This window comes from Narcine bancroftii, chromosome 12 (assembly GCF_036971445.1).
Source record: "Narcine bancroftii isolate sNarBan1 chromosome 12, sNarBan1.hap1, whole genome shotgun sequence".
NCBI lineage: Eukaryota > Metazoa > Chordata > Chondrichthyes > Torpediniformes > Narcinidae > Narcine > Narcine bancroftii.
Window position 1 is genome coordinate 29,101,380 of NC_091480.1, and position 23,730 is coordinate 29,125,109.

Genomic DNA, 23,730 nt, shown 5'->3' on the forward strand with positions numbered 1-23,730 from the left:
CCACTCATTTCAGGGTACCATAATATTTGAGACATACAAATGTTATGTATTTTAAAGTAGTCATATTCAGTACTTCGTTGCATATCCCTTTCATGCAACGACTGCTTGAAATCTGAGATTCATAGACATCACCAGGTGCTGAGTATCTTCTCTGGTGATGCTCCGCCAGCCTCTAATGCAGCCATCTTCAGTTCCTGCATGTTTCAGGGGCTTGTCCCCTTAAGTTTTCTTTTCAGCATGGAAGACATGCTCAATTGGATTTAGATCGGGTGACTGACTTGACCATTCAAGAATCTTCCAGTTTTTAGCTATGAAAAACTCCTTTGTGGCTTTAGCAGTGTGTTTGGGATCATTAGAATTTATTTTGCTACTACCATAAGCAGTTACATCATCAATGAAGATAAGTGCGCCAGTACCTGCGGCAGTCATTCGTGTCCAGGCCATAACGCCCCACCACATTTCACAAATTAAGTGGTATGCTTTGAATCTTGGGCAGTGGCTTTACACCTCCACACTTTGTTCTTGTCATCACTATGATACAGGCTAATCTTGGTCTCATCTGTCCACAAAACCTTTTTCTAGAATTCTGGTTCTTTTAAATAATTCTTGGCAAACTGAAATCTGGCTATCCTGTTTCGGTGGCTAACTATTGGTTTGAATCTTGCAGCGTAGCCTCTGCATTTCTGTTCATGAAGCCTTCTGCAGACAGTCGTCATTGATACATCCATGCCTGCCTCCTGAAGTGTGTTTCTGATCTGTCAGACAGGCATTTGGAGATTCTTCTTCATTATGAAGAGAATTCTTCTGTTATCAGCAGTGGAGGTCTTTCTTGGCCTACCAATTCCTTTGTGATTAAGGAGTTCACCAGCATGCTTTTTCTTCTTAATGATGTTCCAAACTGCTGACTTTGGTCATCCTAAGGCATGGCTCATGTCTTTTCCTGTTTCATTCTTGCTTTTCAGCCTCATAATGGCTCTTTGACTTTCATTTGCACAACTCTGGGCCTCATGCTGAAAAATAACAACTGCAGAATCCAAAGGTGATCAAAAGCTCAGAAGCTCTCTTACACTAGCATCAAGGAAGCAATTAAACCTACCTGAGTAATCACAAACACCTGTGAAGCCAAATGTCCCAAATATTATGGTGCCTTTAAATGTGGAAACGACGTATAAAAAAGAGCTCTAATATCTAGATGGTTAAACCAAAATGTTTACAAATAACCTCGAATAAAATTTGGAATGTGCACAGGAGCAAGTAACTGAAAAAAATGTGTCTTTGTCCCAAACATAATCGACTGTAGCTGCAACTAAAGAGATATAGAGATCAAGGAAATGCTTGAGAGAGCACGGAGAGTTGTGGTCCAAGGCTCTGGAAAAGCTGGCAGTGTTCGAATAAAGGTTAATGAAACAATGAGGACATGTAGCTTCAGAGAGACAAATTCCGTGAAAAAATAAAGGTTAATGAAACAATGAGGACATGTAGCTTCAGAGAGACAAATTCCGTGAAAAAATAAAGGTTAATGAAACAATGAGGACATGTAGCTTCAGAGAGACAAATTCCGTGAAAAAACTGGAGAAGACTTTCTCCACTATGAGAAAATAAATGTCATCATTCTGAACGTCAAAATAGTCAGGACTGATGGCCAGCAATGCTGGGAGTTCAATCAGAACAAAAACAAAATCCTTGTCCCATTGTCTGCTGCCCATAAAATTCTGAACTGCTATTCTGATTGGGAAAGCTCAATATTAGTGAATAAAAGTTCCTATTCATTTCAGCGTGCAGACTTGGACATCATCTAATTCAACACTAAAATTTGTAATTGAACATTGTGGAAGAGATAGCAATGCAAAAGAAAAGCTGCAGAAGAAATTAAAACCAGTGATGACATCTTGGCTCACTGTTTACATACTCGCTGCTTGCGCTTGATCCTGCTGCAGCGGACATTCAAGAAATTCCTCTTCATTATGCGAGTAGAGATCATCAAGATGTCTTTTCTGAGGAACAGGACCTCCTATATTGTCCTGCTGTTCTTTGTGCTCCTCAACCCAGATCCTACCAGCTTGCTCTTTCCTGGTGAAGATGTCTCCTGATGTAATAGCTTCTTCAAAGGTCTGCTGGCTGCGTCGAAAGTTGGATTCTTTAATTATTTGATTGGGTTTATCATCTATGAGATACAGTAAAAACAATATTAAAAATTTTCTCTACCCTCAAGACATTAGGCATGGTCAATATCGTGAATCATTAAGAGTTGAAAATGGGTAACAGAAAAATCCATGGTAACAAATTGTTATTGAGGACAGAACCATAGAACTCTACAGCACGGAAACCTTCAAGTTAAATACTTCTTGACAAACTCTAACCTGGCCATTCTGTTTCTGTGGCTAACTAGTGGTTTGCATCTTGCAGCCAGGCCCTTCAAGTCTGTGTTGCAGGGGAACATCAGATTCTATTTTAAGATTTGGATGGGAGAAAGCATCTAGTGTACGTACTAAAATGGGTCAACAGGAGAGCTCTCGTGGAGCAGAGATTTGGGATTTTACCACAGTTTATTTGTGGGAGTATGAACATCAAAACCTTTGTTGCTCTGGGAGAAAAATAACCTTTCAAAGACATGGCACAGAGTGAACTTGTAGTTCAAGAGTCATGCCACATGTACCAAGTTGCAAGCAGTCCAACTGGCCATTCCAAATATAGCACATCGTGTAAAACACAGGAACAAAGTGCAGAGTAACAGAGAGAGATCAGTTAGTACAGAGCAGAGGCAACATAGAAATCCTAGAAAACACATAAAGGTTCTGGAGAAACTCGGCAGGTCCCGCAGCATCTAAAGGAGGCAGAGATATACTGCATAACCAATTTCAGGCCTTGACAAAGGGCTATGGGCTGAAATATTGGTCATATATCTTTGGCATGAACATGTGGTTGTCATTGCTACTATACAGTCTGCATGACTTATTTATACACAAGTGTAAAAATGCAAAAGCATATTCTTTGGACAGATTAAATCTTAATTAATCCTGCAAACAATGATGGTTCAAGGACTGCTCAAGATAGATATTGGCATTGTCACTTCACACAAATAAAAGGGTGGCATAGTTCACTTTGTGGCTAGCAGGTTAGTGTAGCAGTTTAGAGCAATGCTTTTACAGCACTAACAACCAGGATTCCAATCCCGTGTGGTCCATAAGGAGTTTGTACATTCTTCCAGTGTCTGCATGGGTTTCCTCCCATCATTTAAAAAAGTACCTGGAGTGTAGGTCAATTGGGTGTAATTGGGCAGCATGGGTTCATGGTCCTAAAGGGCCTGTTACTGTGCTGTATGTCCACATTTAAAATTAAATATCATTAAAATGAAGTGGAGCAAGAAACATGGGGAGAGAGTCAAAGAATAGTAGCATATACACCTTAAGATGAAAGTTAACTAATAAGTGTGAGACAGAAAACAGTAAACGCTGATAACTCAGCTAGCCAGGATCCAGGGACAGAACAATTCAGTAAATGTTTCATATTGTAAACACTTCACCAGAATAGGCTCATCAACCACACTTAACAATCCCCAGAGCAGAAAACATTAATAGCTCCAAATTGAGAAATAAAGGAATCTTGTAACAAAGATAATGATGTATTTATGGATTTGTAATCTTTAAGACTGGACATATCAAATTGATGAAGTTCATACAAAGGTCTTATCTGGCTCTCCATCCCACAGGATGATGATGGTTCCTTTCAGTCAGTTTGTGGGGTTTGATGTGAGGATACCCCACTCCTCAGAAAGAATCAGCGTGTGTGTTAATGGATTTGGATACGTAGGGGTTGCACAGGTTCAGACCCACCCTCTCGACATCCTCTTCCGGATCCAGTGCCACAGTGAGGTCGAAGATGGCTGGGGTAAGTTCTGTTGCAATAAATGGCCAGACCAAGCTTCGATGCAAAGGGATGTGTTGTGTCTGCACTCACACAATTAAGACTTGGAAACATAATGCTTTCTCATCCTTTACTTCTATTAAACTAATATGGCTACTGACACACAGGGTTATATGTGGAAGGGTGAAATCATAACATGGGCATCATGATGTTCAACAGAGGGCTAATATTCAACAGGATGTCCTTTCCGCACTTCACGGCATGTTTGCTAGATGGCGGTTGACCCTACAAGAGGGTGCATCCGCCCTTTGACAGGTAGTTTTTCATTCTGCAGGGTGTCCTCTGCACCAGGCAAGCCAAACGGGGAGGGTGTCTAGCCACCATCCACAACAGACAGGCCTAGTGGAGGAGCCCGTTTACTCATTGACCACCCGACAGGTAGTATTGGGTTATGTGGTAAGATATCACTTAGACGAATGACCTGACAGGTACAAAGGTAGAGCATGTGGAATGTAATTGACCAAAGTGGAGATCAAGCTCTTTTAGATTTGCTCCTATCTATAGATTTACTCTTACATGAAAGGATATTCTGTGAAGTATGGCAAATTTCAAATTCTGTTTGAGTGTGCCAAACTCACCCCAAAGGTAAGGAATGAAATAAAACCGACAATCAAGGCATGAACTTCATTGACTAAAGAAATGTCAAACTTGGATGAAAAGTGTGACAGGAAATAAACGGTTGCAGTTAATTAAAGGGAAATAAGGGCCTTTGCAAGGATCTTGGGGGTCAGATGCCTCTGGTTGAACAAAGGGAAATTGTGGGGTAGGGGAGTTCATTGACAACAATAGTATGATACCCTTTACAGAGAGATCTCTCTGCTTGCCGGAGGCCAGTGTGGGAGAAAGTGGCAGGCTTTGTTCAAGAGTGATTAGAGACAAATCGGGTTCTGATCTGCCCCTTCACTGTTATGCTTTGGTGTGCCTCAAGAGAACACATCAAGAAGGCTGATGAAGGGTTCAAGCACAAAACGTCAGTTATGTATCTTCATCTTTGCTGTCTAAAGTACACTGATTTTTAAAAAAAATCAAAACAGAACCTTTCTTTTAATTGTTCTGTTTGGTTTTACAGCATAAGCCAACTCAGGAAAAAGTTTTAACTTTTACTACACTGATGGACATACGAGCAGTTTTATTGATTTGGAGGGATGATTCTTCACCTACCCATATACACAGTGGTTACATGAATGTAACGTCTTACTTTAGCTTGGATACAACATTAAAGATAGAAAATTTCAATTTGTGAAGATGTGGGGCCCATCCTTGGAATACTATTATGACTGGAAGAATGAAGAAGTTTGAAGAGTCTGGGAATTCATCTTCCAATGTCTGGAGGTCACTATCGGATTCCAAACTTTCTTTTGTATAACTTTGATTAGGGAGAGAGGGTTTTTATAGGCTTTTTTAAATATCTAAATAATTTGGTAAATGGGCTTAATTGTGTACATTAAATGTTATTTGCTTTTCTTCCCCATATGAATAGGCAACTGGCTAACACTGTTATATTACTTCTTTTTCTGATTTTCTGTACACGTATAGGAAATGACTGGCGATGCATCTCATTGAATTTTGCATGCAAGTTTCAATAAAGATATTTTAAAGGACACCGTTTGACTTGCTGAGTTTCTCCAACATTGTGCTTTGGCAGAGAGTCCCGCAGACGCTGAAGGCGAGTCCAGTGCACAGACCGAGCAGGTAACGCAACACTCATGAGAAGTGGAAGGTAACCGATTTACCACGCGTCGGCTCGCTCATCTCAGCCAAGACTTCCAGCTCGTCGGCGAACTGACTCTCAAATTCATCCTCCACCCCGTACAAATCATAATCGTCCGCCATGTTCCGTCGCCAACTTCACTCCGAACTTCCCGCCGGCCAGCCGGCCGGCTTTGTTACGTCACTGCCGGCGATTCCGCCTTCGAAGCCAGCCTCGCACCCTGATTGGGTAAGAGTCTGTCGCTCAAAGAGCGGGTCACATCGATGTTCCGCCCATTGGCTGCCGCTATTGGCAGTATTGCTTCCGTTCCAGAATGTATCCGGAAGTATCGGTCTGACAAGGAACGCTTGTGATAGCGTGGGGTCGGGGGAAGGGAGACGGCGTGGTGTTGCGTGCAATGGCGTTGGCGCAGCCCTGATGTCCTCACGGAGGAGGAGGGGCGGTGAGCGATGAGAACCAAACGGTTTGGGCGAAGACGCAGTTTTGATGGAAAGTTCACCCAGCACAAAAATCCAGTAAATACTGCGGGGAGTTGGAAAACAGAGAGTGAGTTCATTGAGAGGAGGAAACAGAATGATGATGGTGGTGGGGGGGGGGGGAGAAAGACGGAGTTCCATAGGGGAAATTAAGATCGGGTCTTGTGCGGGGCGGGGGGGGGGGAATAAAGACAGGGGGTCGTGGGGGGGAATAAAGACAGGGGGTCTTGTGGGGGGAATAAAGACAGGGGGTCTTGTGGGGGGGAATAAAGACAGGGGGTCTTGTGGGGGGGGAATAAAGACAGGGGGTCTTGTGGGGGGGAATAAAGACAGGGGGTCTTGTGGGGGGGAATAAAGACAGGGGGTCTTGTGGGGGGGAATAAAGACAGGGGGGCTTGTGGGGGGGAATAAAGACAGGGGGTCTTGTGGGGGGGAATAAAGACAGGGGGTCTTGTGGAGGGGAATAAAGACAGGGGGTCTTGTGGGGGGGAATAAAGACAGGGGGGCTTGTGGGGGGGAATAAAGACAGGGGGGCTTGTGGGGGGAATAAAGACAGGGGGGCTTGTGCGGGGGGGATAAAGACGGGGGTTTGTGGGGGGGGGGATAAAGACAGGGGGTCTTGTGGGGGGGGAAATAAAGACAGGGGGTCTTGTGGGGGGGAAATAAAGACAGGGGGTCTTGTGGGGGGGGGAAATAAAGACAGGGGGTCTTGTGGGGGGGGAAATAAAGACAGGGGGTCTTGTGGGGGGGGAATAAAGACAGGGGGTCTTGTGGGGGGGGGAATAAAGACAGGGGATCTTGGGGGAATAAAGACAGGGGATCTTGGGGGGAATAAAGACAGGGGATCTTGGGGGGAATAAAGACAGGGGATCTTGGGGGGAATAAAGACAGGGGGTCTTGTGGGGGGGGAATAAAGACAGGGGGTCTTGTGGGGGGGAAATAAAGACAGGGGGTCTTGTGGGGGGGGAAATAAAGACAGGGGGTCTTGTGGGGGGGGAAATAAAGACAGGGGGTCTTGTGGGGGGGGAATAAAGACAGGGGGTCTTGTGGGGGGGGGAATAAAGGCAGGGGGTCTTGTGGGGGGGGAATAAAGATAGGGGGTCTTGTGGGGGGGAATAAAGACAGGGGGTCTTGTGGGAAGGGGAATAAAGACAGGGGGTCATGGGGGAATAAAGAGGGGGTTGTGGGGGGATTAAAGAGGGGGTCTTGTGGGGGGGAAATAAAGACGGGGTACTGTGGGGGGGGAATAAAGACAGGGGGTCTTGTGGGGGGGGAATAAAGACAGGGTCTTGTGGGGGGGAATAAAGACAGGGTCTTGTGGGGGGGAATAAAGACAGGGGGTCTTGTGGGGGGGGAATAAAGACAGGGGGTCTTGTGGGAAGGGGAATAAAGACAGGGGGTCTTGTGGGGGGGATTAAGACAGGGTCTTGTGGTGGTGGAAATAAAGACAGGGGGTCTTGTGGCGGGAGATTGCATAATGAGATGGCATTCCATTGGGGAGATAGAATAATGAGATGGCATTCCATAGGGGAGATAAAGACAGGGTGTCTTGTGGTGGGTGGGGGGGAATGAATAATGAGATGGAGTTCCATAGGGGAGATAAAGATAGGGGGACTTGTGGGGTGGGGGGAAATAAAGACAGGGGGTCTCGTGGGGGGGGGAATAAAGACAGGATCTTGTTGTGGGGGGAATAATGAGAATCTTGTGGGGGGGAATAGAGTCAGGGGGTCTTGTGGGGGGGAATAAAGACAGGAGATCTTGTGGGGGGGGGATGAATAATGAGATGGAGTTCCAAAGGGGAGATATAAACAGAGGGTCTTGTGGCGTGGCGGGGGGGGGGGTTGAATAATAAGATGGAGTTCCATAGGGGAGATAAAGACAGGGGGTCTTGTGGGGGGGAAATAAAGACAGGGGGTCTTGGGGGGGGAATAAAGACAGGGGGTTGTGGGGGGGAATAAAGACAGGGGGTCTTGTGGGGGGGAATAAAGACAGGGGGTCGTGGGGGGGGAATAAAGACAGGGGGTCTTGTGGGGGGGAATAAAGACAGGGGGTCTTGTGGGGGGGAATAAAGACAGGGGGTCTTGTGGGGGGGAATAAAGACAGGGGGTCTTGTGGGGGGGGGCGAAATAAAGACAGGGGGCCTTGGGGGTAATAACGAAGGGGCCTTGTGGGGGGGAATATAGAGGCCATGTGGGGGGGAATATAGAGGCCATGTGGGGGGGAATATAGAGGCCATGTGGGGGGAATATAGAGGCCATGTGGGGGGGAATATAGAGGCCATGTGGGGGGGAATATAGAGGCCATGTGGGGGGGAATATAGAGGCCATGTGGGGGGGAATATAGAGGCCATGTGGGGGGGAATATAGAGGCCTTGTGGGGGGGAATATAGAGGCCTTGTGGGGGGGAATAAAGAGGGTTTCTTGCAGGGGTAATAAAGAGGGTTTCTTGGGGGGGAATAAAGAGGGTTTCTTTATTCTTGGGGGGGAATAAAGAGGGTTTCTTTATTCTTGGGGGGGAATAGAGGGTTTCTTGGGGGAATAAAGAGGGTTTCTTGGGGGGAATAAAGAGGGTTTCTTGGGGGGGAATAAAGAGGCTTTCTTGGGGGGGAATAAAGAGGCTTTCTTGGGGGGGAATAAAGAGGCTTTCTTGGGGGGGAATAAAGAGGCTTTCTTGGGGGAAATAAAGGTTTTCTTTGAGGAATAAAGAGGATTTCTGGGTGGAATAAAGAGGGTTTCTTGGGGGGGAAATATAGAGGGTTTCTTGGAGGGGGAATAAAGAAGGTTTCTTGGAGGGGGAATAAAGAAGGTTTCTTGGGGGAATAAAGAGGGTTTCTGGGGGGGAATAAAGAGATGGTCTTGTTGGCGGGGGTATAAAGAAGGATTTGTTGGCGGGATAAAGGGGGTCTTGTTGGGGGGGGTGGAATAAAGGCAGCGGGTCTTGTGGTGGGGGGAAATAAAGAGAGGAAGTTCCATAGGGGAGATAAAGACAGGGTGTAATGGTGGGGTAGGGGAATATAGAGAGGGAGTTCCTTATGGAGATAAAGACAGGGGCTCTTGTGGGGGAGGAAACTAAAGAGAGAGAGTGCCAAGGGGAAATTAAGATCGGGTTTTGTTGGGGGGGGGGAAGAATAAAGAGAGGGGTCCCATGGGTGTGGGAAATAAAGAGAGGGGTCCTATGGGTGTGGGAAATAAAGAGAGGGGTCCCATGGGTGTGGGAAATAAAGAGAGGGGTCCCATGGGTGTGGGAAATAAAGAGAAGGGTCCCATGGGTGTGGGAAATAAAGAGAAGGGTCCCATGGGTGTGGGAAATAAAGAGAGGGGTCCCATGGGTGTGGGAAATAAAGAGAAGGGTCCCATGGGTGTGGGAAATAAAGAGAAGGGTCCCATGGGTGTGGGAAATAAAGAGAGGGGTCCCATGGGTGTGGGAAATAAAGAGAGGGGTCCCATGGATGTGGGAGATAAAGAGAGGAGTCACGCGGGGAGGGGAAGAGTAAAGTGAGGGGGATGGTAAAGAGGGGGGTCCCCGCGGAGAGGGGAAGAGTAAAGGGGGGGTCCCCGCGGGGAGGGGAAGAGTAAAGGGGGGGTCCCCGCGGGGAGGGGAAGAGTAAAGGGGGGGTCCCCGCGGGGAGGGGAAGAGTAAAGGGGGGGCGAGTAAAGGGAGGGGGCGAGTAAAGGGAGGGGGCGAGTAAAGGGAGGGGGCGAGTAAAGGGAGGGGGCGAGTAAAGGGAGGGGGCGAGTAAAGGGAGGGGGCGAGTAAAGGGAGGGGGCGAGTAAAGGGAGGGGGCGAGTAAAGGGAGGGGGCGAGTAAAGGGAGGGGGCGAGTAAAGGGAGGGGGCGAGTAAAGGGAGGGGGCGAGTAAAGGGAGGGGGCGAGTAAAGGGAGGGGGCGAGTAAAGGGAGGGGGCGAGTAAAGGGAGGGGGCGAGTAAAGGGAGGGGGCGAGTAAAGGGAGGGGGCGAGTAAAGGGAGGGGGCGAGTAAAGGGAGGGGGAGAGTAAAGGGAGGGGGAGAGTAAAGGGAGGGGGAGAGTAAAGGGAGGGGGAGAGTAAAGGGAGGGGGAGAGTAAAGGGAGGGGGAGAGTAAAGGGAGGGGGAGAGTAAAGGGAGGGGGAGAGTAAAGGGAGGGGGAGAGTAAAGGGAGGGGGAGAGTAAAGGGAGGGGGAGAGTAAAGGGAGGGGGAGAGTAAAGGGAGGGGGAGAGTAAAGGGAGGGGGAGAGTAAAGGGAGGGGGAGAGTAAAGGGAGGGGGAGAGTAAAGGGAGGGGGAGAGTAAAGGGAGGGGGAGAGTAAAGGGAGGGGGAGAGTAAAGGGAGGGGGAGAGTAAAGGGAGGGGGAGAGTAAAGGGAGGGGGAGAGTAAAGGGAGGGGGAGAGTAAAGGGAGGGGGAGAGTAAAGGGAGGGGGAGAGTAAAGGGAGGGGGAGAGTAAAGGGAGGGGGAGAGTAAAGGGAGGGGGAGAGTAAAGGGAGGGGGGGTCCCGCGGGGAGGGTGGGAGTAAAGGGAGGGGGGGTCCCGCGGGGAGGGGGGTGTAAAGGGAGGGGGGGTCGAGCGGGGAGGGGGGTGAGTAAAGGGTGGGGGGGTCCCGCGGGAGGGGGGGAGTAAAGGGAGGGGGGTCCCGCGGGGAGGGGGGGAGTAAAGGGAGGGGGGTCCCGCGGGGAGGGGGGGAGTAAAGGGAGGGGGGTCCCGCGGGGGGGGGGAGTAAAGGTAGGTGGGGTCCCTCGGAGAGGGGGGGAGTAAAGGGAGGGGGGTCCCGCGGGGGGGGGGGAGTAAAGGGAGGTGGGGTCCCGCGGAGAGGGGGGGAGTAAAGGGAGGGGGGGTCCCGCGGGGAGGGGGGGAGTAAAGGGAGGGGGGGTCCCGCGGAGAGGGGGGGTCCCGCGGGGAGGGGGGGGAGTAAAGGGAGGGGGGGTCCCGCGGGGAGGGGGGGAGTAAAGGGAGGGGGGGTCCCGCGGGGAAGGGGGGAGTAAAGGGAGGGGGGTCCCGCGGGGAGGGGGGGAGTAAAGGGAGGGGGGTCCCGCGGGGAGGGGGGGAGTAAAGGGAGGGGGGTCCCGCGGGCAGCGGGGGAGTAAAGGGAGGGGGGGAGTAAAGGGAGGGGGGGAGTAAAGGGAGGGGGGGAGTAAAGGGAGGGGGGGAGTAAAGGGAGGGGGGGAGTAAAGGGAGGGGGGGAGTAAAGGGAGGGGGGAGTAAAGGGAGGGGGGGAGTAAAGGGAGGGGGGGAGTAAAGGGAGGGGGGAGTAAAGGGAGGGGGGGAGTAAAGGGAGGGGGGTCCCGCGGGGAGGGGGGGAGTAAAGGGAGGGGGGGAGTAAAGGGAGGGGGGGAGTAAAGGGAGGGGGGGAGTAAAGGGAGGGGGGGAGTAAAGGGAGGGGGGGAGTAAAGGGAGGGGGGGAGTAAAGGGAGGGGGGGAGTAAAGGGAGGAGGGGAGTAAAGGGAGGGGGGGAGTAAAGGGAGGGGGGGAGTAAAGGGAGGGGGGGAGTAAAGGGAGGGGGGGAGTAAAGGGAGGGGGGGAGTAAAGGGAGGGGGGGAGTAAAGGGAGGGGGGAGTAAAGGGAGGGGGGGAGTAAAGGGAGGGGGGGAGTAAAGGGAGGGGGGGAGTAAAGGGAGGGGGGGAGTAAAGGGAGGGGGGGAGTAAAGGGAGGGGGGGAGTAAAGGGAGGGGGGGAGTAAAGGGAGGGGGGGAGTAAAGGGAGGGGGGGAGTAAAGGGAGGGGGGGAGTAAAGGGAGGGGGGGAGTAAAGGGAGGGGGGGAGTAAAGGGAGGGGGGGAGTAAAGGGAGGGGGGGAGTAAAGGGAGGGGGGGAGTAAAGGGAGGGGGGGAGTAAAGGGAGGGGGGGTCCCGCGGGGAGGGGGGGTCCCGCGGGGATGGGGGAGTAAAGGGAGGGGGGTCCCGCGGGGAGGGGGGCGTAAAGGGAGGGGGGTAAAGGGAGGGGGGTCCCGCGGGGAGGGGGGGAGTAAAGGGAGGGGGGTCCCGCGGGGAGGGGGGGAGTAAAGGGAGGGGGTGTCCCGCGGGGAGGGGGGGAGTAAAGGGAGGGGGGTCCCGCGGGGAGAGGGGGGAGTAAAGGGGGGGTCCCGCGGGGAGGGGGGGAGTAAAGGGAGGGGGGTCCCGCGGGGAGGTGGGGAGTAAAGGGAGGGGGGTCCCGCGGGGAGGGGGGGAGTAAAGGGAGGGGGGTCCCGCGGGGAGGGGGGGAGTAAAGGGGGGGGGTCCCGCGGGGAGGGGGGGAGTAAAGGGAGGGGGGGTCCCGCGGGGAGGGGGGGAGTAAAGGGAGGGGGGGTCCCGCGGGGAGGGGGGGAGTAAAGGGAGGGGGGGAGTAAAGGGAGGGGGGGAGTAAAGGGAGGGGGGGAGTAAAGGGAGGGGGGGTCCCGCGGGGAGGGGGGGAGTAAAGGGAGGAGGGGTCCCGCGGGGAGGGGGGAGTAAAGGGAGGGGGGGTCCCGCGGGGAGGGGGGGTCCCGCGGGGAGGGGGGGGTCCCGCGGGGAGGGGGGGTCCCGCGGGGAGGGGGGGTCCCGCGGGGAGGGGGGGTCCCGCGGGGAGGGGGGGTCCCGCGGGGAGGGGGGGTCCCGCGGGGAGGGGGGGTCCCGCGGGGAGGAGGGGAGTAAAGGGAGGGGGGGTCCCGCGGGGAGGGGGGGAGTAAAGGGAGGGGGGTCCCGCGGGGAGGGGGGGAGTAAAGGGAGGGGGGTCCCGCGGGGAGGGGGGAGTAAAGGGAGGGGCGTCCCGCGGGGAGGGGGGGAGTAAGGGGAGGGGGGGAGTAAAGGGAGGGGGGTCCCGCGGGGAGGGGGGGAGTAAAGGGAGGGGGGACCCGCGGGGAGGGGGGGAGTAAAGGGAGGGGGGTCCCGCGGGGAGGGGGGGAGGAAAGGGAGGGGGGTCCCGCGGGGAGGGGGGGAGGAAAGGGAGGGGGGTCCCGCGGGGAGGGGGGGAGGAAAGGGAGGGGGGTCCCGCGGGGAGGGGGGGAGGAAAGGTAGGGGGGTCCCGCGGGGAGGGGGGGAGTAAAGGGAGGGGGGTCCCGCGGGGAGGGGGGGAGTAAAGGGAGGGGGGTCCCGCGGGTAGGGGGGGAGTAAAGGGAGGGGTGTCCCGCGGGGAGGGGGGAGTAAAGGGAGGGGGGAGTAAAGGGAGGGGGGGAGTAAAGGGAGGGGGGTCCCGCGGGAAGGGGGGCCCGCGGGGAGGAGGGGAGTAAAGGGAGGGGGGTCCCGCGGGGAGGGGGGGGTAAAGGGAGGGGGGTCCCGCGGGGAGGGGGGGAGTAAAGGGAGGGGGGTCCCGCGAGGAGGGGGGGGAGTAAAGGGAGGGGAGTAAAGGGAGGGGGGGTCCCGCGGGGAGGGGGAGGAGTGCGTACCGCGGGGTGTGGGGGGAGAGTGAGAGTTCCCTGGGGGGGGGAGTGAGAGTTCCCGGGGGGGGGGGGAAAGTGAGAGTTCCCTTGGGGGAGAGTGAGAGTTCCCTTGGGGGAGAGTGAGAGTTCCCTTGGGGGAGAGTGAGAGTTCCCTTGGGGGAGGGAGAGAGGGAGAGTTCCCTTGGGGGAGGGAGAGTTCCCTTGGGGGAGGGAGAGTTCCCTTGGGGGAGGGAGAGTTCCCTTGGGGGAGGGAGAGTTCCCTTGGGGGAGGGAGAGTTCCCTTGGGGGAGGCAGAGTTCCCTTGGGGGAGGGAGAGTTCCCTTGGGGGAGGGAGAGTTCCCTTGGGGGAGGGAGAGTTCCCTTGGTGGGGGAGAGTGAGAGTTCCCTTGGTGGGGGAGAGTGAGAGTTCCCTTGGAAGGGGGGAGGAGAGAGAGTTCCCTTGGGGGGGGGAGGAGAGAGTTCCCTTGGGGGGGGTGGAGAGAGTTCCCTTGGGAGGGGGAGAGTGTTCCCTTGGGGGGGAGGAGAGAGTTCTCTTGGGGGGGGAGGAGAGAGTTCCCTTGGAGGGGGGTGGAGTGAGTGAGTGAGTGAGTGTGAGGTGTCCCTTGGGTTGGGGGGAGAGTGAGAGAGAAGGGTGTCTTGGGTGGAGGGGAGAGAGAGAGGAGTCCAATGGGGTGGGGGAGGAGAGAGAATAGCGAGGGTGGGTCCTGTGTAGAGGAGAAGAAGAACGTGTTGGATTCTGGGTTCTGAACATAATAGGTCTGGTTGAGGATTCTGGCTGGAGGTGATTGGGTTGTCATTGTATGTTGTTCCAGCATTGGAAATAAATGTTCTAGCATATGAAGATGATAGATTTTTCTTTTACTGTCCAATAGGCTGCTATAATCAATGGCTGAAGATTTTATTTCATAACTGAGTCTGATAGATTGGACATTCAATCCAACAACATGCTGTCGATTTCTACATTTTATGAGAAATGTTGGTGTGATAGAATGGCCCTGCTACAAAAAAAGCAGAAGTGGGCCATTGTTCCTTTAAATCAATTTGGCAATTATCCTAATACTATAATCTTCCTTTAGATCCAGTTCGCTTGCAATCCATAAAATGTGTTCAGTGATTTATGCTTTCTCAGCCTTCTGTGGCAGGTTCACTATACTCTGAGAAAATGGATTTTTTTTTAAAAATTCCACTCTAATTGTTTTGTATTGTCCTGAAAGTAGCAGAGCTGGTCAGTGATCTTTGTTTCTCCATTTTCAATCAGGGCTGCTGCTACGTGGCTTGGTAATATGGAACCTGCCAGCATTGGGAAACTGTGCATTTTGTACCAGAGCTCTGATTTCCTGGTGGTAAATAAGCATTGGGATATCCGCATTGACAGTAAGATGTGGTATGAAAAATTGACCGTCCAGTCTCAGCTGATGCATCAGTTTCCTGAGCTTGCTGACCCAGGTACCTACTATGGTTTTAGGTGAGTTCATATTTGTTTTGCACTGTGTTAAAGATGCTCTGAAGTTTCCCAATTTGTATTGATGGAGGTAATGAAGGCAAATAAAATGCATTTCTAGAGCATCTATTGTGATGTCAGAAAATTGCACTGCTTTGCATCCAATCTAGTTTTTAATTTTTTTAAACAATATGAACACTGGACAACTAAGATTTTGCTTCTTGAACACCTTTGGATGTATTTTATGTATTTTGGGCTGCTGATCACAAAAGTCAAACCTATTTTTGTGATTTCTTGTCATAGTTTAAGACCTCAATAATGAAGACGCTGTTTACATCCGGTACCACACGGATGGCAGTCTCTTCAATCTGAGGCGCCTGAAAGCTCACACCAAGACACAAGAGCAACTTGTCCGTGAACTACTCTTTGCAGACGATGCCGCTTTAGTTGCCCATTCAGAGCCAGCTCTTCAGCGCTTGACGTCCTGTTTTGCGGAAACTGCCAAAATGTTTGGCCTGGAAGTCAGCCTGAAGAAAACTGGGGTCCTCCATCAGCCACCTCCCCACCATGACTACCAGCCCCCCCACATCTCCATCGGGCACACAAAACTCAAAACGGTCAACCAGTTTACCTATCTCGGCTGCACCATTTCATCGGATGCAAGGATCGACAACAAGATAGACAACAGAATCGCCAAGGCAAATAGCGCCTTTGGAAGACTACACAAAAGAGTCTGGAAAAACAACCAACTGAAAAACCTCACAAAGATTAGCGTATACAGAGCCGTTGTCATACCCACACTCCTGTTGGGCTCCGAATCATGGGTCCTCTACCGTCATCACCTACGGCTCCTAGAACGCTTCCACCAGCGTTGTCTCCGCTCCATCCTCAACATTCATTGGAGTGACTTCATCCCTAACATCGAAGTACTCAAGATGGCAGAGACTGACAGCATCGAATTCACGCTGCTGAATATCCAACTGCGCTGGGTAGGTCACGTCTCCAGAATGGAGGACCATCGCCTTCCCAAGATCGTGTTATATGGCGAGCTCTCCACTGGCCACCGTGACAGGTGCACCAAAGAAGAGGTACAAGGACTGCCTAAAGAAATCTCTTGGTACCTGCCACATTGACCCCCGCCAGTGGGCTGATCTCGCCTCAAACCGTGCATCTTGGCGCCTCACAGTTCGGCGGGCAGCAACCTCCTTTGAAGAAGACCGCAGAGCCCACCTCACTGTCAAAAGACAAAGGAGGAAAAACCCAACACCCAACCCCAACCAGCAATTTTCCCTTGCAACCGCTGCAACCGTGTCTGCCTGTCCCGCATCAGACTTGTCAGCCACAAACGAGCCTGCAGCTGACGTGGACATTACCCCTCCATAAATCTCCGTCTGCGAAGCCAAGGCAAAGAAAGATAAAGATAAGAAGATTAAGTCTACTTTATGTGTACAAAACCATGAAGTGCAAAATATTATTGAAAATTCATTTTCTGCATTTGCACTTGGACTACTTCCCTGCTGATCTTGGTGTGATTATTGTGAAAGGTTTCACCAGGACGTTGCGATTGTGTAAAAGCAGTATCAGGGCAACTGGAATCCATCAATGCTGGCTGACTATTGGACACTGGCATGAGAGGTATCAGGTGTTGAATACAAATGAAAACCAGCATCAAAAAATTTTTAGGTCAGTTCAACTAACCAATGTGTCAGGATGATTATGCAAATAAACATACTAAATTCTATACAAGTTAATTGAATGTTTCTCCAACTTCCTAAGTGATACAGCAAATCTGAAATTATATTTGTGTTCAGCTTGAAATTGTCTATCATAATCCCCAATATTTTTTTTTCAGGAAGCAAACCTATTGAAGAAAATTGTCAAGTGGAATCATTTGGATTGGGGCTGCAGTCTGCTCCAGAGGCCTCAGTATTTTTGAGTTGGGAAATGGCCTTCTCAACTTCTTATTGATCAAGAGTGGTGGCAAGGTTGAGGGTACTAGGGTCAAAGACGGAGTCATGGTTGAAGAGGTCTTTGAAGTATTCTTTTGTTCCTAGACATGTTCACCCCCATTCTCGACATTCAGAGGGGAAAGCATTTGGGCTGTGAAGACCTTTGCAGAGTTGAAGAATCTTTACAGGTCATGCCTTTCGGTGAATTGCTGTGCTCTCCATACAGTCTGCCCTTGGTCCCTGGGTTTTCTGCTAGATCATTGCCTTTGTGTACCCACAGAGCGTTCCTCAACAGAAGAGAAACGGTTGACATTTTCATTCAAGATCTCCTTAATTAGTCCCTCAAGCTCATCAAACTAGTCCTGTTGGCTTTTGCGAGAGAAGGTGGTCTAAAGGGCCTCTTCCTTCATGCTGACTGACTTTGTCTTCAGTACTCAATCAAATACACTGGGCAACAAATTTTTACAAAAGATTTGCATCCTGAGGAAAAAATTGGTGTTTATAATAACAACTTCAAGCTGAACACAGTTATTTTCAGATTTACAGTACAGGCAGTCCCCAGGATAAAAATGTCCGATTTACGAACAACCCGTAGTTACGAATCATCAAGCTTACCAGAAGTAGAATGCCGTCAACTTCCAGTTTGAGCGTGGTTGAGTCCTAATTCTAACACAGGTACACATGATCCTTTACACGGAACCCCTGGGGGACAGTGTGTTCCGAATTTCGGATTTTTCCGGATTTCGGAAAGCCCACCCAAGTGGTGCTGCCATATCCTCCCCCAAACGCCAGTCCTTCGGCCGCCTCCCCGCCTATCTCCCCACTTACCAGATTTTGGAGCTTTTCGGATTTTAGATGTCTGGAGAAAGGATCGTGTTTCTGTACTAATGAACAAAATTGTAAAATTTTATTAAGATTGTGTCGCCAACGGTCCCTCCACAGGTCACGCTGCCCCACACCCCTCCCGACAGCCAGCCACTGCTGTCCCGCTCCCTCCTGAAAGCCCGCCACTGCTGTCCCGCTCCCTCCTGAAAGCCCGCCAGCAGCCCCCACACTGATCTCCATACAGATGTATGATCTCAGGATGGGAGGGGGTGAAAAGAAGGAGCAGCGGCGTGCACGATCGCTACGCCGCACATGGCCTGGTGAGGGGATGAGCAGCTGGGAGGGGGGTGGAGAAGAAGCAGTCGTGTGTGTGATCACGACGTCACTTGGAGGCTAAGTTGCATGTGCCCTAGGCAAAGTACTGGGCGGGTGAGGCACCACCGAGAGGTGGGGGGGAAGTGAAGGAACCAGGCGTTGATTGGAAGGAGTGAAGATGAAGGAAGGCCATGGGATACCTGTAGTGTAACCATCTCTTCATCATCTTCTCCTGTAAGTGTTAACTTTTATTTAGTTACATACAGAACTATTATTAGGTTTAAGATGTTTTAGAATATTGATGATAAATGAGGACCATATTTACCTGTTCTGACTTGTATACAAATTAAAAACAGATCAAGATATCGGAACGTGGTGTATAACTAGACCCTTGAAAAACTTATTAAAACTGACTGCGACAGATTTTCATTGAAAACAACAACACATTTAGAGCCCTTCAAAATCACTCTCTATCATCGTCTGAGGCAAAGATGGAGGCACGCACAGTCATCATACGGGTCCCAGACTGGATCTGATAAGTTGGTTTCCCTTCGAAAGAGGGAGAAACATTAAAATTTTTAACAGCCATTTTGGCCCACAAGTCTGTGCTGCCCAATTTACACCAAATACGCTTTGAATAATGGGAGGAAACCGGAGCCCCTGAGGAAAACCCATGCAGACACCGGGAGAAAGTACAAACTCCTTACACCATTGGATTTGAGCCCAGGTCCCAATCGCTGGCGCTGTAGAGGCGTTGCACTAACTGCTATGACAATTGTGCTTTTGAATTGAGCATATTTAATCACGTAATGATCCTGATGTATTCTGTTAGTTCAACTGACATAAAAATGTTTTGCTGCTTATTTTCATTTGTACTCAGCATCTGATGCCTCTCATGTCAGCGTCGAGCAATAGTCGGCCAGCATTGATGGATTCCACTTGCCCTGATACCACTTTTTCACAGTCGCATTGTCCTGGTGAAACTTTCTCCATGTTTGTCACTGACTGCACTAGGATCAGCAGGAAAGAAGTCTAAAGGCGAATGCAGAAAATTAATGTTGCATTTCCTAGTTATGTATGCCTGAAGCATGTTAAAAATATGACAAAAGTGTGTTAAGAAATTTTTAAGGTAAGTTTTGTGATCGGCAGCCCAAAATCCATAAAATACACCCAAAATTCTTTGTCCAGTGATATTACCCTACCAGATCACAACCCGCAGAAAACATTCATGGGGACTTAACAGCACCAGAGTGAAAAAGAGAAACGAGATAGGCTGGAGCTTTTTTGTCTTGGAATGTAAGAGGACGAAGGAGAGATGTATGAAAGTATGTCAAGTCAGGAGGGGCATGGATAAAGGCAGAGTATTTTTCCCATCAGAGTAGAGGAGTCTAAACATGGAGAAAGTTTCACCAGGACACCAGGAGTAGGAGATCGTGTGGTAACCAAGATTTACCTCGCTTTGGTATGCCTCTGACGCACGTAATCGGTAGAGTTACCTTCACTTTGACAGGCTGATGCACGATTATATCGCGATGCTTTCAAAGTTTCAGGAGCAAAATACTGCGCTATCATTAAATATGTGTGGTGGTTTTTTCCCCACTATTCTTCCTGCCGCCCTATAATTTCAACAAATATAGAGGGCATAGATATGTGGTGAGAAGACCTAAGGCAGGGGTGTCAAACTCAAATTCACGGAGGGCCAAAATTAAAAACTTGGACTAAGTCGAGGGCCGAACTAAATATTTATTGAAAATTTTCAACAACATCTGCATGTTTTCTCTTCTTTCAACATATGTAATGTTAAACTTTAGGATATAACTTTAGGAGGATAATGTTACAGGTCAGGAGTAGGTAGCTCAAGTTCACCCTTTGCTTGACCTGAGGGAAACCTATTTGGTCCCTGTGGAGATGTAGTCAGCATTCACAGGCTGTGTCCATTTTGGCCTGCATCAGGACTCAGCATTTCCTGCTCACTCCTCAGGCTCTAGGCCTCTATTCACCCTCGACCCACCATCCCTCTACCTGACCAGTCCTTTACCCAACCTCTACTCACTCTGCCTCTACCCACCCCATCCTATACACGCCCCTCTACTGCCTCTCCCCTCAACCTGTTCCTCCCTCTACCCGTCTCTCACCCTCTAATCACCCCTCCCCTACTCGCCCTGCCCCTCCCCTTTTACCTCTTCCCTATCCACCCCTCCTACTCATCCCTCCCTCTAACTGCCCCTCGCACCACCATAACTTCCCCTGCCCATTACTCCTCACCTACACCCTCTGCCCACCCCTGCTTACCCACCCACTCAGGCCCAGCGCGCTGCCGATCAGCCTTTGCGGACAGCCACCGTCTCTCTCTCTTCACGTGCAGGGCCGAACCAGCCGTCCCTGGGGTCCGTGCGGGTGCAAGCGCTGAAGGCCGTGGCGACCGGGAGAAGTGCGCTCGCGCTGTGGAAGGGCCGTCCGGTGCCAGTCGCGCAGGGCTCGCGCTGCCCGGGGGCCACGCGCCACCTGCCACGCCCGTCACGCCGACAGGAAATCACAGGCGCTCGCCCATCCGCCGCACCGCTCGACAGGTGGGAGAAGTGACTGGTTGAGCCTTCCAACGGGCTTGCCGGCTGATGACATCGACAGACTTCTCGTGTGACAATTTCTCGTGTTACAATGGGGAAGGATGTGCAATAAAGGGGGAGGATGGTGGGGGTGACATGACCAAAAAACAGCATCGGCTCTCGCTGCAGGGCGGGCCACCTCTAATACATTTTTGAAATGATCTTGCGGGCCAAATATAATTATAGGGCCAGAGTTTGACATGTGTGCCCTCAGGGGAAACACTTTTGCATGGTGGGTGTGTGTGACATTGTCAGAGGAAGTGGGTACAATGACAACATTTATTGGAATATTGATCAGAGGGATATTTAGCAAAACGCAGGCAAATGGAATGAGCCAAGTTTGGCAACTTGGTCATCATCAAGTCGAGCTGAAGAGCTCATCTCCAGGCTGTAAAACTAGTTCGGAGTCACTTTACAGTTGCTAATTCTGACAAACGATGCTCTGTCTGTTATAGGGTTGTTTGTGAGCCATTGTCGAGACAAGCTAAAGCTCTCAAGGACCTGACAAAGTTGGTACATGTGCTTATTTGTGTATACTCTTGACACAGATCCTTGGGGATTGTAAAAGAAAAATACTGTGAATGCTAGAAATCAGGGCAAATGAAGTGACAGAATGCACAATTTGTATTTCTGAAGTGAGAAACTGTTAATTCTTCAGGTTATTTTAATGCACCTTTTTAAGATGCCATGATCTCTATGTGCCAGAAATCACTGATCCAAGCGTTAGTTAGAGCAGGAACAAAGTGTGTACTTATTAACATAGTTCATTGAAGGATAAGCGAGAAGCTGCTGTACCTGTTACTTATCACTGTATAGGTATTGCAGAAGAACAAGATCATTTGAATTATGTTGTGCAGCATTCACGTTTCAACAGTATTGCCGTGATGGTAGTCTCCTTCGCTCACACGTAGAAAACTGTTTCATGTACCAATGTTCAAATCGAACAATATTTTTGCAGTCATGCAAATTTGCCTTAAACTTCATCTAATGTTATTTAATGGCCTGATTGCTCATTTGTGTTTTGTTTCTGGACAGATTTTGTCATCAGTTGGATTTCTCCACTAGTGGGGCACTGTGTATTGCTCTGAATAAGATGGCAGCTGCCAAGGCCTATCGGTGTTTCCGAGATCGTGTGGTAACCAAGATTTACCTCGCTTTGGTATGCCTCTGACGCACGTAATCAGTAGAGTTACCTTCACTTTGACAGGCTGATGCACGATTATATCGCGATGCTTTCAAAGTTTCAGGAGCAAAATACTGCGCTATCATTAAATATGTGTGGTGGTTTTTTCCCCACTATTCTTCCTGCCGCCATTTTGTGAAGTCATCAGTTTTAGGAAAACACATTTCTTGAATATTCCTCAACACTTTTTCCATACACTCCCCTTCTTTCCAAATGTGCTCAATTTAAAACAATCCTAAATTATTGCTCTCTTCTTCATTTTTGTAACAAGTAAATTCCATGCGCATTATTAGTTATTGTTCATTTGCCAATTTGGTGCATAGTTTGTGTGGTTTCAACACTAATTTCAACTAATATAGAATAATAGTGTCCTCAACTAGAGAACCAGAGAACAGTGCAGCACAGAAACAGGCCCATCAGCCCTTTTAGTCTGTGCCATGCTATATTCTGCCTAGTCCCACTGACCTGCACCCTGACCAAATTCCTTCATACCCATCCTTGCCATGTGCCTGTCCAAATATTTGTTAAATGTCAAAATAGAGCCTGCATTTACCAATTCAGCTGGTTGCTCTTTCCACACTCCTAACATTCTCTGTGTGAAGTCGTCCCCCGCTCCCCCCCCTCCCATGTTCCATTTAAACTTTTACCCTTAATCCATGTTCTCTAGTGTTTATCTCTCCTAACCTCAGTGGAAAAAGCCTGCTTGCATTTACTCCATCTATACCCATCATAATTTTACATACTATGGCCTTTATCCTTACAGTACTTATTTAATTATTTGCAATACTGACAATTTTGCAGAGCCATTCCCTGACGTGTCCAAGTTCTGTTCTGACCAATCAGTCGGATCTTGAAGTGGACGTATGTTAGCATGGCATGTAGAAGTCTTATTCCTGTGCAATATTCTTTGGAGTTTAATGCAATAACGCAGCATGAAAATTTGTTAGATTTACTTGAATAACATGCGCTTACAGAATGGCAACTGAGAGAGATGCTGTAATGTACACAATGCCGAGATATCGTCTGACGGTCACTAACATAAGCATGCAGCCGTTAGCACTGGTGTATGTATGACCAAGTGTAATTTTTATATTTACATATATTTTCTTAATATTTTTTAATTTGTATTTTTTTTTCCCAGTTGTATGTACCTAAGTCACATAGGTCATAAGTAGGAGAGAGGCTGGATTCTAATGCAGTCGTTGCTGTCCTGAAGGCAGTCCATTGGTTGTTATGCCCAGCAGTCCCATTGGCCTTCCTGGAGGTCCACAGACACCATGTGCTCCTCTTCATGGAGATGAAGTGTTTATATCTTGGGGAATATATACAGAACAATTGATCTTGGGAGTGCAGCAATGTTTGGGTCTGAACCAGTGACAGGTAGAAAATGTGAGGAGAGAGTAGCAATAAATTGTAACAGAGAAAAGGAGAAGCACCTAGCAACTTCACCCAGCTTGGGATCACTGACACAGCAGCAACACATATGTAAGGCTGCTTTTCATCGATTACAGCTCAGGTTTCAATAGCATCGTACCCTAAATACTGGTCAGCAAGCTTCAAAACCTGGGCTTCTGCAACTGGATCCTTGACTTTATCATTGGAAAATCACAGTACAAATTGGAAACTTCGTCTCCTCCTCACTGTCAATCAGCACAGGCACACCTCAAGGATGCGTGTTTAGTCCACTGTTCTACTCGGTCTTCACCCATGACTGTATAGCTAGACATGATTCATATGCCATCTACAAATTTGCTGATATCACCACAGTGATATCAGCTGAACCACAGACAGCAATGAGGAAGATAGTTCAGCGATGTCATAACAACAACCTTGTACTCGACAGTAACCAAACTAAGGAACTGAATGTGGACTTCAGGAAAGGGAAACCAGGAGAACACAAACTAGTCCTCATTGAGGGGTCAGCAGTTGAAAGAAGTAAGAACTTCAAATTCCTGTGTGTCAACATCTCTGAAGATTTATCCTGAGGTAAAGCTTTATTCA

General features: G+C 49.8%; 2 protein-coding genes across 12 annotated transcripts in view; one reads left to right on the plus strand and one right to left on the minus strand.

Annotated features, from left to right (window-relative positions):
- Nucleotides 1-5,797, minus strand: part of chtf18 (CTF18, chromosome transmission fidelity factor 18 homolog (S. cerevisiae)) — a 91,572-nt gene extending 85,775 nt beyond the window's left edge. For all 5 annotated transcript variants that reach the window (XM_069904975.1, XM_069904976.1, XM_069904977.1 and 2 more), the window contains exons 1-2: nt 5,658-5,797; nt 1,910-2,164 (exon numbers count right to left, since the gene is read on the minus strand). In XM_069904975.1, coding sequence (XP_069761076.1) covers nt 1,910-2,164; nt 5,658-5,757 — 355 coding nt within the window. In that variant the 5' untranslated portion in view covers nt 5,758-5,797. The remainder of the gene's footprint in view (nt 1-1,909; nt 2,165-5,657) is intronic.
- Nucleotides 5,798-5,972: 175 nt separating this feature from the next.
- rpusd1 (RNA pseudouridine synthase domain containing 1) overlaps nt 5,973-23,730 on the plus strand; it is a 97,722-nt gene continuing 79,964 nt past the window's right edge. For 3 of the 7 annotated variants that reach the window (XR_011347523.1, XM_069906783.1, XM_069906781.1), the window contains exons 1-3: nt 5,973-6,150; nt 14,669-14,875; nt 21,582-21,705. Coding sequence is in view for 6 of the 7 variants with exons in the window: in XM_069906783.1 (XP_069762884.1) it covers nt 6,122-6,150; nt 14,669-14,875; nt 21,582-21,705 (360 nt within the window). In the remaining variant the exon portion in view is untranslated. Of the gene's footprint in view, nt 6,182-14,668; nt 14,876-21,581; nt 21,706-23,730 lie in introns of all 7 variants that reach the window. The other 4 variants (XM_069906780.1, XM_069906777.1, XM_069906778.1 and 1 more) reach the window with 2 other exon arrangements.